Below are 16,544 nucleotides of genomic sequence, written 5' to 3' on the forward strand. Positions count from 1 at the left end.
AGCAATCTGTTTAAATTGCTATTTGCATTAACATTTTGAGTCTCCCTTGAGTAGGCTTGTTGTCTTAGTGAAACCATACTGGGGAGAACAGTGACGATACTGTTGTCCAAGTAACTAAGGGCATCCGTTAATCTGATCAAGACTTTTGAAATAAATGTCTCTACACCCTACATCTTTCTCAACTTTATTATAGAAATTATTTGTGGTGTGGTGTTTGTAGTTCAAACAATTCCCTAGTTACCTTGAAAATCTCATCCTGATAGAAAGTTAAATAATATACATAACATTGCAAGCTCACAACTGTCTAAACTACCTAGATGTGGAGCTAACTGTAACATTGCTGATATATGGTAATGGGAAATATTTGAAGAGTACAGGGAGGACTGACAAGCTTTCAGATGCTGCGTGAAGTAGTCTGAACCTTTAGTTTACTAGTCATCCCATAAATCACCTGGAATGTATCTATTATCAGCATTGTGACTGACACTTCTCTGCAGTGAATATTCAAGTTGTGCAAGCAACACAAAAATTAGGAGGGCTCTCTTCCCAGCAGCTTTAAACTTGAATGTGCATGCGTCGTTTTCTTCCTTTAGAGTGCCTGGAAGAGCTTGGATGTCTGGTTGAATCATATGGCATGAATGTATGCCAGCCAACTCCAGGGAAAGCCTTAAAAGAAATGGCGACTCATATTGGTGATAGGGACAACACTGTGCGCAATGCTGCACTGAACACCATTGTGACTGTCTATAATGTTCACGGCGACCAAGTGTTCAAGCTGATTGGAAATGTGAGTGTAACTGGAAATAAGATTATTTTTTTTTCCTTACACTTTTGTAGGGTATTAGCACTGTTTTGCTTGTGATTGGTCATGGCACGTTTTGCTGTTTGGTGTCAAAAGCATTTTATAATGTTGAAAATAACTTGCTACACCATAGATCCTCTAAAAGTTAGCTCGTTAATTCCTGATTGTGAGATATATAACCTGAGTGTTCATGAATGAAAAACTAAATTGGAAGAAATGAGCAAAACACTGTCTTCCATGGAAATCAAATTGTTTATGAAGAGTAACTTGCTTTATAGTCAACTGTATAGGTAACACTTGTGACTTATAATGATATTTGGATAACTTGTTTGGCCAAAAAAGAATAGTTGCTGGGGCTCCAAGTACTCTTGGCTTTATTTTTTATGCCCATCTCCACCAGCTGCTTTGCAGTTGAAGTCTGGTAAGTTTTTTTTATCTTACTGCACTCCAGTGCTTACAATCTGTGTCAGTACTGTGTTGCTTTGTATCACTGCTGTTTTGTTCTCTGGAAATCATTCTTAGCCATGTCATCTAAAAACGCATTAAAAGTTAAAGGTGGCAAAACTCAGTTTCCAGTCTCCAGCAATGGAAAGCTAGTCCTCTGCGTTGTCTGCAATTACTGTGCATAACAGATTAAGTAGACTGAATTCTAACCTAAATCAAGAGCTGTTAGACCATTTTCTCCTGTTCTGTTCTCTGAATTTGTGATCTTGGTAATGTTTCGAGTAGCACTTAAACTGATTGGAATATGATAGATACATTAATGCCTGCACTAATTTTTTGTCATGTTATATGCCGTAGTGCATACAAGCTGTCGGAGGGATATTTTATGGAGTGCGATGAGCAGGGAAGCAAGGCTGATTTTTTTTCCTTTCCAACTTTCTGAAATGTTGAAATTTAATCCTTGTGAAAATGGTTACTAGAGAAAATGAGTCAAATTAATGTTGCATTTTTTTTTTATTAACACTTCAGATTCCTATCTTTTTAAACTATTTTTCAGAGTGCAATCTGCTGCCTCCTCAGTGTTGCATAGTCTATTTGCGTTTGGAATTTCAAGGTTAGGAAATGAACTGTAGCACCTGAACCATTCAGCCCCTTCTAACCCTGGTTTTCTGAGCTTCACTATGGTCCATCTAGTCCCAAAACATATGGCTTCTCAGGAAGGTTTTCAAATCATAGGGATTTTAGAGAGTACTTCCCACAAAATTGTCACTGCTACTTTTGTTCAAATGTAGTTATTGGTAGCCTTTGGACCTGTAGGTAAGCAGATCAATATGATTCGTTTCACTGCATGAGTTGGAGTGTTCAGTTGGCTTACCTTGTGTTCGGGTTCAATTATGGATATATTGAACAGGTCAGTTGTTAGAAGGAGCCTGGCTTCTGCGGCAGCATCCATAGTGTTAAAGCATTGGTGGGGTGCCTAATAGGGGATATAGAAAGCTGGGTGAGGATTTTTTGTTTGTTGGGTTTGGGTTTCTTTTTTCAGCAATGCAAGGAACAATTAAACACATGATAGTACCATAGTTTAAATTCAAGATGACTTGTTTCTTGGAAATTATGTGTCTAGAAATAGTGTTACAGCTTCTCAGTATGGGTTAACTAGCTCCTAAAGTAGCATCTGGCAGTCCAGAGTGGCCCTATAAGATTGCTGCTAGATGGTAGTATTGACAGTTCCTGCCCTTGGTATTAGAGAACTTTAGTCTGCAGTAATAAGTGGTATACCTCCTGTAGGTGACCAAGGTTTCAAAAATCCGTACAACTCAAATTGAGTGAAAGCGTGATGTGTTACAGCTTTCTGAGAAAGACATGAGCATGCTGGAGGAAAGAATAAAACGGTCAGCCAAGAGACCATCTGCTGCTCCAGTGAGACAGGCAGAGGAGAAACCTCAACGCACTCAAAACATCAGCGCTAATGCTAGCATACTGCGGAAGGGACCAGCTGAAGACATGTCCTCCAAACTCAAGTATGTAATGATATGTTATGGTCTGTAGCCTGCATAGTGTATGTGCTAATATCATGTCTGGTGGTTTTATTTTAGTTCTTGTATCATCATCTTTGCATGTTGTGAAAATTAGCCAAATAATATAAAACAAAATGTCTGAAACTTTTTTTGTCTTGTCTGTCTTGAAATCTTTCTAAATGGTCTTGTGCCTTTTTTCACTGCTTCTCCATGGACAGAATTATGTATCGCACTTATAGGATGTAAGTACTGCCCACTAACTCCTTGGTAGCAAGGCTCTTGTATCTTTCAGTTTCTATCCTAGTCCTCCCTTCCTGAGGGTAACAGGTTTGCCATAGCCAGTTTTAGGTTAATTACAGGTCTCTGACTTAAAGAAACCAAAAATAGGGATTTCCACCAAGGTGACTGTAGATCAAACTGTAGGCAGACATGGCACTTCCACATTAGGCAGCTGTTAGAAATATTGGGAGAACTTCTTATGTGTTACACTAAACTTGGTGTTGACTGGACCCTGTTCTTAATTTGTTAGGGCAGACATACAGCACAGAACTGGATGAGCATATGTGAAACGTAGAGCCTGGGGCAACAGTTCCAGAAACAAAAAGCTCAGGAACAGCATTCCTTGGCACCTGCTCATTATCTTGGAATAAAAGTCCCTGTTGAGAATTAAGTATTAGAATATTTCCTTGAAAAAGCTAATATGCAGCACAAGTCATGTGAGATGCTGGGAGTCCTAGGTTCAGATGAGCTTGCAAAGTTGCTATGTACCTATGCATCCTATCCATCACTTAAAACCAAAAAACCATTAATGTACTTTAACACTATATTGCATTAATGCTACTTTGAAACTGTGCTAAATATCTCTCAAAATGAACCAGTGCATACCTATCACAATTGCAGGGAGTCTCCTAGTGGATTATAAGAGAAACTAGGAACTTGGGTAACTAGAAGCTGCTCCTCTGGCCTACAAAAGCTTATTTTACTAATGGCTAGGGGAAAAGCAAAGGGGGTTATTAGGGGGCTTGAATAAAATCAGAACTTCAAAATTTGTGCTATTCTATTCTGAGAGCTTTAGGGCTACCAGTGGATGCTAGTGCTAGTACTCTCACCTCTTGTCTATATATATATATATATATTAAACACCTCTCTCCTGGTTTCTGTAGCCAAAATCGCAACATGGGCAGTCACTCTGAGACAGCACATACAGTTCCACGGGAATTTCAGCTGGATCTTGATGAAATTGAAAATGACAACGGTACTGTCAGATGTGAGATGCCAGCTCTTGTACAGCACAAACTAGATGACATCTTTGAGCCAGTCTTGATTCCTGAGCCCAAGTGAGTCTAGTTTTAACTGCTAAGTGAAACTGATAGGGCTACTTAAAAACTATTTTGAGAGGCTAAATTGACTATGCTAGTTTCTACATGCAGACTTGCATACACAGGAAGGTAGTGTCAGCTAATTTAGAGAGATGTCAAAGCAGCAGTCTGTTGTACTGTTGTGGAATTTGGAAAGCAGGTTTTTTTTCTAGTGAAAAACTTGAGTTCTGCTTATGTGTGTTTATAGTAAAAGGATCTTGAGTTTCTAAAGGCATCATTACTGTCTTTACAAGTAGTGCAATAGACATGTTAAAAGGAGTGATTCCTTTCTTGAGTGTCCCCTGTGAAGAATGAAATGCTTTTCCCTTGTCTCTAAACCGTCATTGAAATACAGCACCTCAGTGTAAGTTTGAGCTCTTTCTCCAGAGAGTAATGAATCCTGTTTCCTTCAACTGTTTAGAATCCGTGCTGTGTCCCCACACTTTGACGACATGCACAGTAACACAGCTTCTACTATCAACTTTGTCATTTCCCAAGTAGCCAGTGGTGATATCAATACAAGCATCCAGGCTCTGGCACAGGTAAGAGAATTAAGGTAGCAACTAATCACACTGTACTAAACTATTTGCGAGGGTGATGAGTTGCACTGTGGTGGAGCAATCATGTCGGGTGACGTGGACTCTGCTCAGAATCTCCCTGATGACAAAACTAAGTGCACAGGGGCCATCTGACTCGCTTTAGCAATAGAAATTCCACTTGGATGATGTAGAATAGACTCTTAACATGGAAGCACTAAGTTTAAAAAAGAAAAAAGCATATCTCTCTGTCAACTATCTGTGCTACAAGTTTGAGAAAGCCAGTGAGACAACTTTTAAATGTAAACTATTCCACAGATCCTCAGCAAAAGAATTGTCTTGCCTCTTAGCTTTTACATGTTTCTAGAGTGGCTTTAACTACTTAGAAGTATTTTATCCAGAAGATTTCATAAAGCTATTAATTCCAGAATCCATAATGCAGTATTTCGTGTTTTCATTTGTGTACAGGATAGGATTGCAGCTCTCAAAGATCAATAGTTGGTTGTATTTGGATTAGCAACAGAAGTCTGTGACTACTGGTTTAAGGTGAAAGCTTAGAATACAAGTGCCTTGGCAAATGGATTGGTCAGCGCAAGACCTTTCTTATAGAAAAGTTTTAAAACTATAGTTATTTTGCACTGTTTGCATTATATTGACTTTACTTGGGTGGTGTTTTTTAGTTTGTTTTGTTTTTTTAAATCTTAGATTGATGAGGTTCTCAGACAAGAAGACAAAGCAGAAGCTATGTCTGGCCACATTGACCAATTCCTAATAGCTACCTTTATGCAGCTTCGACTAATCTACAATACGCACATGGCAGATGAGAAGCTAGACAAAGATGAGATAGTCAAACTTTACAGCTGTATTATTGGGAGCATGATCTCGGTAAGGCTTTCACCTAAAAGTTAAGGTAAAGAGCAAGTAAGTTCTGTGCAGGAGTTGCAGGAGAACGGAATGTGTGTCCAGAGCTGACCTGTACTTAGGTTACCTTACTATTGAGTCTTATTTATTAAGATTTGTTGCTAATTGTCTGCCCACCAGTGCATCTTTTGAGAGGGAATGGGGAATGAGACAGTGAGGAAGGGAAAAAGATGTATTTGTTTCTTATAGAATACAGCCACTCTTAACACTTAAGCTCTGTTTTAATATTCTTTACCTTTTGAGTGCTTAGTTGGTGGCCTAAGTATTTTCAGAAGTCACTCAGTAGAAATAACTTCCTAATTGATTTTTTGTTGTTTAATGGGAAGGGGAGAATGTCAAATGGTTTGACAGCGTAGTCTACAGAAATCCCTATATTAAAGCATTGCGTTCAGGGAAAACTTCTAACTGTTTTCAATTTGTAGCTATTTCAGATAGAGAGCCTGGCTCGAGAGGCCTCCACTGGTGTGCTGAAGGACCTGATGCATGGTCTTATTACATTAATGCTGGATTCCCGGGTTGAAGACCTTGAGGAGGGTGAGCAGGTCATCCGATCAGTCAACCTCTTGGTAGTGAAAGTTCTGGAAAAATCTGACCAGACCAACATCTTGAGGTAAATAACGAAAATTGCACAATTACTGCTGCTCTTCACCTGTTCTTGTGTGTTCCCTGAATGGCCAAGTTTGTTCATTAGTCATTCTGTCAGCAAAGAACAATGTCTGTAGAAACATTCAGCTGGCTGATGAAGAATTGTTACTGATTGTCAGTGGTGATCAGAATTTGACTGCACAACCTGCACAGCTGCAGGCAGGCTAAACAAACCAGCTTAGAATGATTCTATATGCTTTGTAGTTCAGCAGACTACCTCTTAAACTCTTGTAATGTACTAAAAAAGAAGGAAGAGCTGTTACGCCACATGATGCCAACTGCTGCACTAATCCCAGTCTGGTGTGGTATTCTGTGGGGAGCTAGCATCTTCTTTTGTCTCTAGCACTTTCCCTGTGTAACTACTATAAATTTATTCCTTCCAGTGCTCTGCTTGTTTTGCTCCAAGACAGTCTGCTAGCAACAGCCAGCTCTCCTAAGTTTTCAGAACTTGTCATGAAGGTGAGCCTGTAATAGACGTTTTGAACTTACTTGGTTTATCTGAATCAACTTAGCTGAAAGAACAGATACATTAAAAAGAAAAAGTGAACATAACTTGAAATATTTCTTATAACTCTTATAATCTTATAAATACATGTTACATACAGACTTCCTGTATGCCAGGAGGGAGCTTAACACCTGCTAGTAGTTTACAGAAGCTTGTGTGTACTAATACAAACTCCATGCAGAGGTGTGCAGTTAGCTGCTGGGCTTATTTGCTTAGGCTCAGTACTCTGCTATGGATTCAAACAGTCCCATGCTGGAGCTGGCTTGTATTTTGTCATCTCCAAGGAGAGGCAGTGTGAACGTGCAAATGTCTGCCTTTAAAGCATGGGTGTAATCTTTTTTTTATAATACAACACCTTTTTGTAACTGGTATGATTTAGAGACTTCTTAGGCATTCTTAATGAGGTTGAACTAAAGAGCTCATGCTGTGTGGGGGTGTACATAGCATATATGCACTATCTGCAGTACAGCTAGTTACAGAGAGAAAGTATGCACCAGTGCAAATATAACTTGAGCAGATAGACATGGTGTGTGTCTATGGTAGCAGAGTGAAATGGCTCAGAACTGCCCACTGTAGGAGAAGATCTAAGGAACCTGAAGGTGCACAAGTCCGTGGGACCCAACGAGATATATCTGCGAGTCCTGAGGGAACTGGCGGATAAAGTGGCTAAGCTGCTCTCCATCGTGTTTGAGAAGTCATGGCAATCTGGCGAAGTTCCCACTGACTGGAAATGGGGAAACATAACCCCCATTTTTAAAAAGGGGAAAAAAGGAAGACCCAGGGAACTACAGGCTAGTCAGTGTCACTTCCTGTGCCTGGCAAGATCATGGAGCAGATCCTCCTGAAAAGTACGTTAAGGTACATGGAAAATAAGGAGGTGATTGGTGACAGCCAGCATGGCTTCACTAAGGGCAAATCCTGCCTGACAGATTTGGTGACCTTCTATGAAGGGGTTACAGCATTGGTGGATAAAGGAAGAGTGACTGATGTCATCTACCTGGACTTGTGCAAAGCACTTCATGCTGTCCCGCATGACATCCTTGTCTCTAAATTGGAGAGGCATGGATTTGATGGATGGACCACTGGGTGGATAAGGAATTGGCTGGATGGTCACACTCAAAGAGTTGTGGTCGATGGCTCAATGTCCAAGTGGAGACCAGTGACAAGTGGTGTTCCTCGGGGATCAGTACTGGGACTGGCACTGTTCAACATCTTTGTCAGCAACATCGACAGTGGGATCCAGTGCACCTCAGCAAGTTTGCCGACGACACTAAGCTATGGGGTGCAGTAGACACGCTGGAGGGAAGGGATGCCATCCAGAGGGACCTTGACAGGCTTGAGATGTGAGCCCTTGTGAACCTCATGAAGTTCAACAAGGCCAAGTGCGAGGTCCTGCACAACTACAGGCTGGGCAGACAATAGATTGAAAGCAGCCCTGAGGAGAAGGACTTAAGGGTGTTGGTGGACTAGAAGCTCAACATGACCTGGCAATGTTAGCTTGCAGCCCAGAAAGCCAACCGTGTCCTGGGCTGTATCAAAACCAGTGTGACCAGCAGGTCGAGGGAGGCGATTTTGCTCCTCTAGTCTGCTCTTGTGAGACCCCACCTGGAGTACTGCATCCAGCTCTGGGGTCCCTAGTACAAGAAAGACATGGAGCAAGTCCAGAGATGATCACAGGGCTGGAGCACCTCTCCTATGAGGACAGGCTGAGAGAGTTGGGGTTGTTCAGCCTGGAGAAGAGAAGGCTCTGGGGAGTCCTTCTAGCAGCCTTCCAGTACCTAAAGGGGGCCTACAGGAAAGCTGGAGAGGGACTGTTCACAAGGGCTTGTAGCGATAGGATGAGGGGTAATGGCCTTAAGCTGAAGGAGGGGAGATTTAGATTAGGTATTAGGAAGAAATTCTTTACTGTGAGGGTAGTGAGGCACTAGCACAGGTTGCCCAGAGAAGCTGTGGATGCCTCATCCCTGGAAGTGTTCAAGGCCAGGTTGGATGAGGCTTTGGGCAACCTGGTGTAGTGGTGGGTGTCCTTGCCCATGGCAGGGGGGTTGGAACTAGATGATCTTTGAGGTCCCTTCCAACCCAGGCCATTCTATGATTCTATGATAGTTTTGTATAATCTCTGCTTATATAATTAAATGCTTCTTCCCTGAGTTGTCTTGCTTTAAGTCAGCCTCTCATTTCAGTGTCTGTGGAGAATGGTGCGTCTTCTTCCGGAAACCATTAATAGCATCAATCTGGATCGGATTCTACTGGATATCCACATTTTCATGAAGGTCTTTCCCAAAGAGAAGCTGAAGCAATGTAAGAGTGAGTTTCCTATAAGGACACTGAAGACTCTGCTTCACACCCTGTGCAAGCTGAAAGGGCCCAAGGTCAGAGCAGTCACTAGTCATGTATTTTTAAATTGGACATTCATGTGGTCTCTAAAGCTGTTCGTTTGGGTTTTGTTGGGGTTTTTTCCCCTTTTAGATCTTGGATCATTTAACAATGATAGACAACAAAAACGAGTCTGAGCTGGAGGCTCACCTGTGTAGAGTAATGAAACACTCCATGGACCAGACTGGAAGCAAAGCTGATAAGGATACAGAAAAAGGGGCCTCTCGCATTGTAAGTAATGTAAATAAGTTGGTAGGGGGAGGGGACGTAAGGCAATTTATTTAAGAAACAAGCTTAACTTTGTGATTGTGGAATATGAAGTAGTAATATCCTTTCCAACATGCAGCTAGTGTTGGAAATAGCGTTCTAGTTTCACTTTTGTTTGTGGCTGGTTTAGGAACTTGCAGTGTGTTTCTCTTATTACCTGAATAATCTGTGCAAATCCCAGGATGAAGTGCTTTTCAGGACATTCAAGTGTGCAGCACAGGTTTTATGCTGCCTGCTACTGCATTTAATCTACTAACAGCTAACTGTACTCAAAACAGGTTTTGAACACTGGCTTCTCTGAAGGAGTCCTACAGCTTGATGATGTCCTTATACTGTGTAAACAGTTGCTGTGTAAAACCCTAATTGCTTCAAGGTTTTCTTCATTTCGGAAGCTCTATCCAGCTAGCAGGTCTGAGGGCACTTGTGCCTTTGTCTAACTTCCCTTCATTTTTATTCACTTTGTTTTAGAAGTCTCCTTTTATTTATTTATTTAGGAGGAAAAGGCTTCAAAGGCCAAAGTTAATGATATTTTGGCAGAAATATTTAAGAAGATTGGCTCCAAGGAGAACACTAAGGAGGTAAGTGCTCCCTTCCTGCAAGGAAGAGGGCATGATACATTTAGAATGGTGTATGCAGCAGTTGTAGTAATGCACGGGAACTTTTCCCTCCCAGGGTCTCGCAGAGCTGTATGAATACAAAAAGAAATATTCTGATGCAGACATTGAGCCCTTCCTGAAAAACTCCTCTCAGTTCTTCCAGAGTTATGTGGAAAGAGGCCTTCGGCTGATAGAAACAGAACGGGAGGGGAAAGGACGCATTGCTGCTTCTACAGGTACATGTTATAGCAATACTGATTTATGAGAAGCAGGGAGATATAGGGAGAGCAGTTACATATCCTCTGGTAGAAACTAATATTTGTATATGTTTATGGATTTCCAAAGTGAGTCAAGTATTTTCTTTGCATTTGTGTTGCTTGATGAGGCACCACCACTTGCAGGCCTATGCAGTCTTTGTTTAAAAAAAAAAAAGTCATAACCATTGTCACACTAAATGTAGAAAACATCTGAAAGGCTTAGAAAACAAGTGGTTTGAATTATCTTGTAGGTGAATGTTAGCCTATGCTTCGTGTCTCTGGTATTAAGAATTGTTTCTGCAAAGTATACAGCTGGTTTATAACAGCGGCAGCTGTCAGATTTTTGTTTTACCTTTTGGTTACTAAAATGGTACAGGAGGCTTTTTGATAGACTATTGTTTACTGTGGAATTGAAAAGTTTATTTTAAATAACTTGATCTGTTTCTATAGCAGTCTTTGACCCCCTTTTCAATAAATCAGATTTTTAATTGGATAAACTACTGTAAAACACTTTGTTTGTTAGTGAGTCTTTTCACTGCAGATAAGCACAAATGAGTATTTAATGCAATATTAAGGAGGGAATGTGACAAATGGTTAGCCAAGAGTTAAAACTGATACACAGCCTGGCAAAACCACCTTTGACTTTCATTTATTTCACACCTCGGTGTCCTGTGAGACTTCAGCCTTTTCTTCCGATACTGTTCCTTCTCCTATCCCTGTATTGTAAATTACTGCGGTAAAATGATGTAAGTTTCTTCCAAAACCTCCTAAATGTGTCTGCCTAGATAGGACAGAAAATTCTACCTTTCAATCTAAAAGTCCTTACAACCAAGAAATGTTAGTTCAACAGTTAGAGATTTCAAAACAGAATTTACATGCCCAAATTTTGTCTCTTTTCTCCCTAACTATAATAGTTTGATATAATAAAGGATATTATTCTATCTTGCAACTCTACTTTATTTAGACTTAAGTATAAATGCTCAACCTTATTTCTCCCTTTATCTATTTTAAATACCCTTGCAGTAAACTAGTGAAAACAAATCCCTATCCACACTAAGTCTTAGAACTTGCCATTCATTTCAGAATGGAAAGGGTTTTTTCATAATATAAAATATTTTCCTAGACTTTTGGTAGGGAAGCTTGAAAAACCTTGCTACATGCCTTCCAGAAATCACTATTTCAGATTGAATTGGAAGAAGCAGCAGCTTTAAGTTACCTGAAGAAGTAAAGGGAGGGGTTAGAATCAGTGGTGAGGTCTGCCCAGGAGTAGTACTGAGCTTAGAAAAAGACAGAGGAATCCAAATATTTCCTGTGCTGCCAATTGAGTTGTCTCTGGACATCATGGTTACTGCTGATACACATCAGCATCTTCCTTGCCACTTCTTAAATGTCTAGATTTCTTTTCTAGGTTTTCAGTTGTCACTCTTGCATGGAAATTAAAGGGCTGATATGCTTATACTAGCAAATGCAAATAGCTTGGTAGTTTATATGTTGGTTGATGCTTCATCCATTGCATTTTATTTCAAGGAACTAAGAGGCATACACTCTCTTTTTGATGTTTTTAATCTTTTAATCTCTTTTTTCTACCCCTTTCCCCTCATTCTCTAGGAATTTCTCCTCAGATGGAAGGAACGTGTGTTCCTGCTTCTACCCACGCTGTATCTTCATCTATAGGAAACACAAATGGGGAGGAAGTGGGACCTTCAGTTTACTTGGAAAGATTAAAAATCCTCAGGCAGCGTTGTGGCCTTGACAATGCAAAGGTATTATAGTTGAAAACACTTGTAAATCCCCAGGGGAGGCACTTCACTTGTATCTTTAAGAATTCAAATGATTGGTTCTTAAGTGCCCAAGGCAGATTCCAACCAGAATTGATTATACTGCATGTCCTAGTTATTCACTGCATGTCACCATGCCTGGTATAAATGGCTTTGCACTCATTACCTGGCCAAGTAAGCTTATGTTTCGGTCTGCTTTTGTTTGCAGTGCTGGTGTATGTGCAGGTTGTTTCTACAGCCCTGTAGTTTGGTATTGTCCCTTGCCATGTAGTTATGACTCAGAAAAGTTCAAATAACTACTCTTCTCTAAAAGCTAATATATATTTGCCTCCGAGTTGAATGATGTGGAAACTCTAAGATCTTTCTGCTCTGAAACAACAGTCAGAGCTAAACGAAGACTTTGAATGAAGTTTTATGTATTTTTAGTATTGGAAACCTGTGGGCCAAAACTTCTAACAGTCCATGTTTTAGGAATCTAGTGCCGATTACTGAAGTTTGCACTCAGCTATGTGAGAAATTATGTTCTCTCTAGGAATAGTCATCTAGGTACATCACTGTTTTAACCTTTAACACAAACTTGCCTATCAGCTCACAGCTCTGAGGAGAGGAAATGTTTCCTAGATGATAGTAACAAGGTAATTAATGCAGATGGAAGTATCACATTAGTAAAAGAACAGTGAATTGACATTGAAAGTCTTCAGCAGGGTGGATCTTGCCAATCAATCCAAGTTTCCTCTTCTCATTCCTCCAGAAAATGAAGGCTGTTGATGCTGCACATAGGCACACTTTCCTCTTGTAGGGTTAGAATTCAGGCTCTTCAAGACTGCAGCAGGACATCTCAGTAAAAAACATTGGTCTGCTGTGAATTTTTGATCTCTAAAGACTCTAGTTCCTTTGTGTCCCTATTTATATCAAGCTAAACATTAACTACTTAGAAGATAGGGATTAAGTAGTGTAGTTAGCTTTGCATGGTTCTGACTTTGATGGCAACCAACTTTGTCATTTCAGATCACCTGTGTTGTATTGCTCCTTCCCTTTCCTCTGTTTTTAGTGTTTCTTGTGAAGATGAAAAGCTATTGATTATGGTTTGTACTTCTTACATGGCTTTTGCCACTATCTGTCTTAATGCTTCACTTTCCTCCCCTGTAGCAGGAAGACAGACCACCTCTGACGTCTCTGCTCTCTAAACCAGCAGTCCCTACGGTTGCATCCTCTACAGATATGCTTCACAGTAAGCTCTCCCAGCTCCGTGAGTCACGGGAGCAGTACCAACATCTGGACCTGGACTCCAATCAGACTCATTCCTCTGGCATTGGAAGTACCCTGGCTTCACCCTCTTCTGCAGCAGCTAATATTGATGACTTGAAAAAAAGATTGGAGAGAATAAAAAGCAGTCGCAAATAGAGATGCAAGAGAGACAGCGTCACTGTTGCTTGGGCTGTCTACAGCTTTAGTTTACTAAACTAGAAGTCTTCATAGTTAAATGGCCTCATTTAGGCCTAATGTATACAAACTGGTTTATGTATAATACAGTGGATTTTGGGGGGTTGAGTCATTGTGGCACAAGTATTTGTACATACTCTGCTTCTCAGTGAGCATCTCTTTGACAATAGAAGGCTGTCTGTGTATTAGTTTTAGTGTACAGACCTGTAAACAACCATCCTCTTGCTCAGACTAGTTTCTCATAACTTGGGTTTTTTTATTTGTAAAATTGTCTTTAAGATCTTTTCCTAGTTCTTAACTCTTAGAAGATCTTTAGTGATTTCACTTTTAATTTTGTGAATTCTTCTCCATGTAATCCTTGAACTGTTGATTCTGTATGGACACATGGCATGAAGTAACTAATTTAAGTGTCTTTTGTAAATAAAGTTTGCATTAACTATACCAGCCTCTGTAGGAACAGCAGTGACTGCTGGTTAGAGAAGTCACTCTCTATTTCTGAATGTTAGTCACTGGGCATCTAGATACCAAACTAAGCTATTCTTGACATGAACCTTGGGGTTTGGCTATATTATAAGGAAGATGAGTGAATATATACTATCTGCTGGTGCAATCCTGAGACTTTGCACTCTTACTTCTGTGAGCTGTAGTGCATTTTTCATATAGTTGGGTTTTTTGTTTAGAATATGTTTCTGTAACTTGAGAGCAAGTTGAGAATATTTGGTTTGCTGAAATGCTTATTTTAACTTATCTAGTCCTTGTGATGCCTCTATCCAGATTGAGCATAGTCCCATCTGTGTAAAATGCTTTCTTTGAGGGAGCCTGCTGCTGTTGATATGGAATAGATTAGCAGTGATGTACAGTCAGTGGACTCACTTATCCTGAACTCATTTGGTTAAGCAGTCTTCCTCATATAGTTTTCAAGGCCAGGTAGACCTCACCACCACATTCTTTTTGCTCTTTAAACATCCGATGTCAGCAAACTCTATTTTGTCTGACAGACACCTGGTAGTGCTAGTCTGTGGAAGCTGTAGCTGCTGCCATGCTGTGTAGCCTTTCTAGCCCTTTCATCTCTAGCGAAGTGATGTGTTTCCACCTTACTACTGCACTTCCATGTGAGAGCTGGTTGTAAAGCATAAATTGCACATCTGTTCCATAGCTAGAACAGAATTATTGAAGAGTTGGACAGGCAGGTTTAAAATAGCACACTTCTGCTCTAGATTTCAATCTGTTCCACATAACTGCTGCTTTTGTTGTTTGCTCTGTGGACCAGCAGCCTCTGCATTAGGGCTGTTTCTGAAACTATCTTGCCTGATTACAGTAAAAATGTGGCTTTAAATTAGTACCTGTACAACAGATTTATGCCAGAGCTTCTGCAAATGGCTGAAATCTTCCTTTTACAGGACCCTTAGGCTGGGATTGCAGCTGACATAATACTGCTTGGTGCTTATGGTGAGTTTGTACACTGTGATAGCAGGTGACTTGCGAGTGTTCCCCATCCTGTGTTAATTGACATGATGCTGTTCATTGCTCCACCTCCTCGATTTAGTAGTCACAGTCTCCTCCCCTGAAGTGGGCATACACTTTCTTGTAGAACAGAGCTGTATGACAAGTGGAGGTTTGGCCCTTATTGGTAAGCGCTGAGGTTTTGCACACCTAAACTGGGGCTGTTTGTCAGTGTGTGTGTTGCCTGGCTCTAGAGTTACTGCCGCTACCTCTCAATTACTAGCTGCTTTTTGAAACTTATTGACATTTAAATTAATCCATATGTTCCCTTACCATGTCCAGCAGATGTTCTGAAGATCTATTTGTTAATTAGCTCAGGATGTTAAAACAGCAATGCCTGCAAACCTGCATACAACTATTTTAAATTTGAAGCCAAATTGGAAGTGAAGTACAGGAATAATTGAGTAGCAGAAGATATAGTTGCTTACTATGAATGAGTTTTTGCCCTGTGTCTCTGTAGTGTTTGGTTGGACTCAATATCCTGGGAGTTCTGAACTAAAACTTGTGCACATAAATTAATAAAGCCTAATCTTTAGCCCAGACAATATTTAAATGACATTAAACTGAATTTTAAAAATGATTCCTCTGTATTGTTTGTAACAAGTCAGTATTAACAGTGACTTCAGAAACTGTATGGTTCTGGTTCCCCTCTTAGATATGCAATTTCTCACAGGTTATTAGATAGCAGTGAAAAGGTGAGGCTAAAAATGTAAACATTATAAGGGCTAAACATTTTCAGTGTCCATTGCCTGTGGTTATCAAGACCTTGATCAGTTGTGGAACTTGAGCTCGTTTGTTTCTTCAGATGTCTTTGAGAGGTTGGTTTTATGCTTTCTTTGGGCAAATTGGGCTGTCTTCAAGTTGGTTCCCAAATGAGCCATCTTCAAGGAGGTGGCCAGACAGTACAATTGATCAATAACTTTGTTTATATCCAGCTAATTTCAGATCGTTACCTCTACTGTCACTTTTCCAACACAGTCACTCTGCTTCTTAATACTCTGTATGAAGCACAACAAAATGTCACTGTTGCCTGTTCCTGTGACTTGATGGCCCAGTGAATGAGGAGTTTAGGAGTATAGTGGCATAGGAAGAAAGGACAGTTTTCCAGTCTCATGATTACTTTTAAGAGAAAATTAGGCTGAACAAATTGGCTAGTCAAGAATATAAGTTTACCACTGTGTCTTTGGTCATCTGCAAATTGCTGCTAAAGAGCAGTTCATGAAAGAACTGAAGCTTCTTTTGGGAGTGATCCCTAAACAGGCTTTATAAGACAACCAAACAGGTAAAGTGCAGGATGCTTCCATTGGAGGCCCTTTGACAATGACTGTGTGTGAATTGCTTCCTTCTGAATCTTGCTATGCAGGTAGAAAATACACTTTGAGGACCCAGCACCACCTGCCATGTAGAAAGTTACTGCCATACGGTACTGGAAGTGCTACTTAATGTATTCAAGCCGGTATTCCTCTGTAGGATGAATTGCATACAACTAGCATCTGTAACTTAGATGCTACCCTTGCTAACGGTGGTGCTGGTGTTTGTTGTCTGCTATTTTAGCTGAAAAATATGTCTGTCTTAGCAAAACAGGTCATAGTTGCT

At 40.4% G+C, this 16,544-nt stretch overlaps 1 protein-coding gene and 1 non-coding gene across 4 annotated transcripts in view; both read left to right on the plus strand.

Annotated features, from left to right (window-relative positions):
* Positions 1-14,785, plus strand: part of CKAP5 (cytoskeleton associated protein 5) — a 53,683-nt gene extending 38,898 nt beyond the window's left edge. For 2 of the 3 annotated variants that reach the window (XM_054826361.1, XM_054826363.1), the window contains exons 32-45: positions 594-787; positions 2,594-2,766; positions 2,982-3,005; positions 3,927-4,100; positions 4,543-4,663; positions 5,363-5,542; positions 6,001-6,188; positions 6,607-6,682; positions 8,912-9,100; positions 9,198-9,335; positions 9,866-9,949; positions 10,044-10,203; positions 11,833-11,987; positions 13,152-14,785. In XM_054826361.1, the coding sequence (XP_054682336.1) occupies positions 594-787; positions 2,594-2,766; positions 2,982-3,005; positions 3,927-4,100; positions 4,543-4,663; positions 5,363-5,542; positions 6,001-6,188; positions 6,607-6,682; positions 8,912-9,100; positions 9,198-9,335; positions 9,866-9,949; positions 10,044-10,203; positions 11,833-11,987; positions 13,152-13,406 (2,111 nt within the window). In that variant the 3' untranslated portion in view covers positions 13,407-14,785. The remainder of the gene's footprint in view (positions 1-593; positions 788-2,593; positions 2,767-2,981; positions 3,006-3,926; positions 4,101-4,542; positions 4,664-5,362; positions 5,543-6,000; positions 6,189-6,606; positions 6,683-8,911; positions 9,101-9,197; positions 9,336-9,865; positions 9,950-10,043; positions 10,204-11,832; positions 11,988-13,151) is intronic. The other variant, XM_054826364.1, reaches the window with a different exon arrangement.
* Positions 4,709-4,819, plus strand: LOC129207720 (small nucleolar RNA SNORD67). The gene has a single exon (XR_008577525.1). It is a non-coding gene; the product is annotated as a small nucleolar RNA SNORD67 (small nucleolar RNA).
* Positions 14,786-16,544: the final 1,759 nt, after the last annotated feature.

Source organism: Grus americana, chromosome 5, assembly GCF_028858705.1.
Source record: "Grus americana isolate bGruAme1 chromosome 5, bGruAme1.mat, whole genome shotgun sequence".
NCBI classification, from domain to species: Eukaryota; Metazoa; Chordata; class Aves; order Gruiformes; family Gruidae; genus Grus; species Grus americana.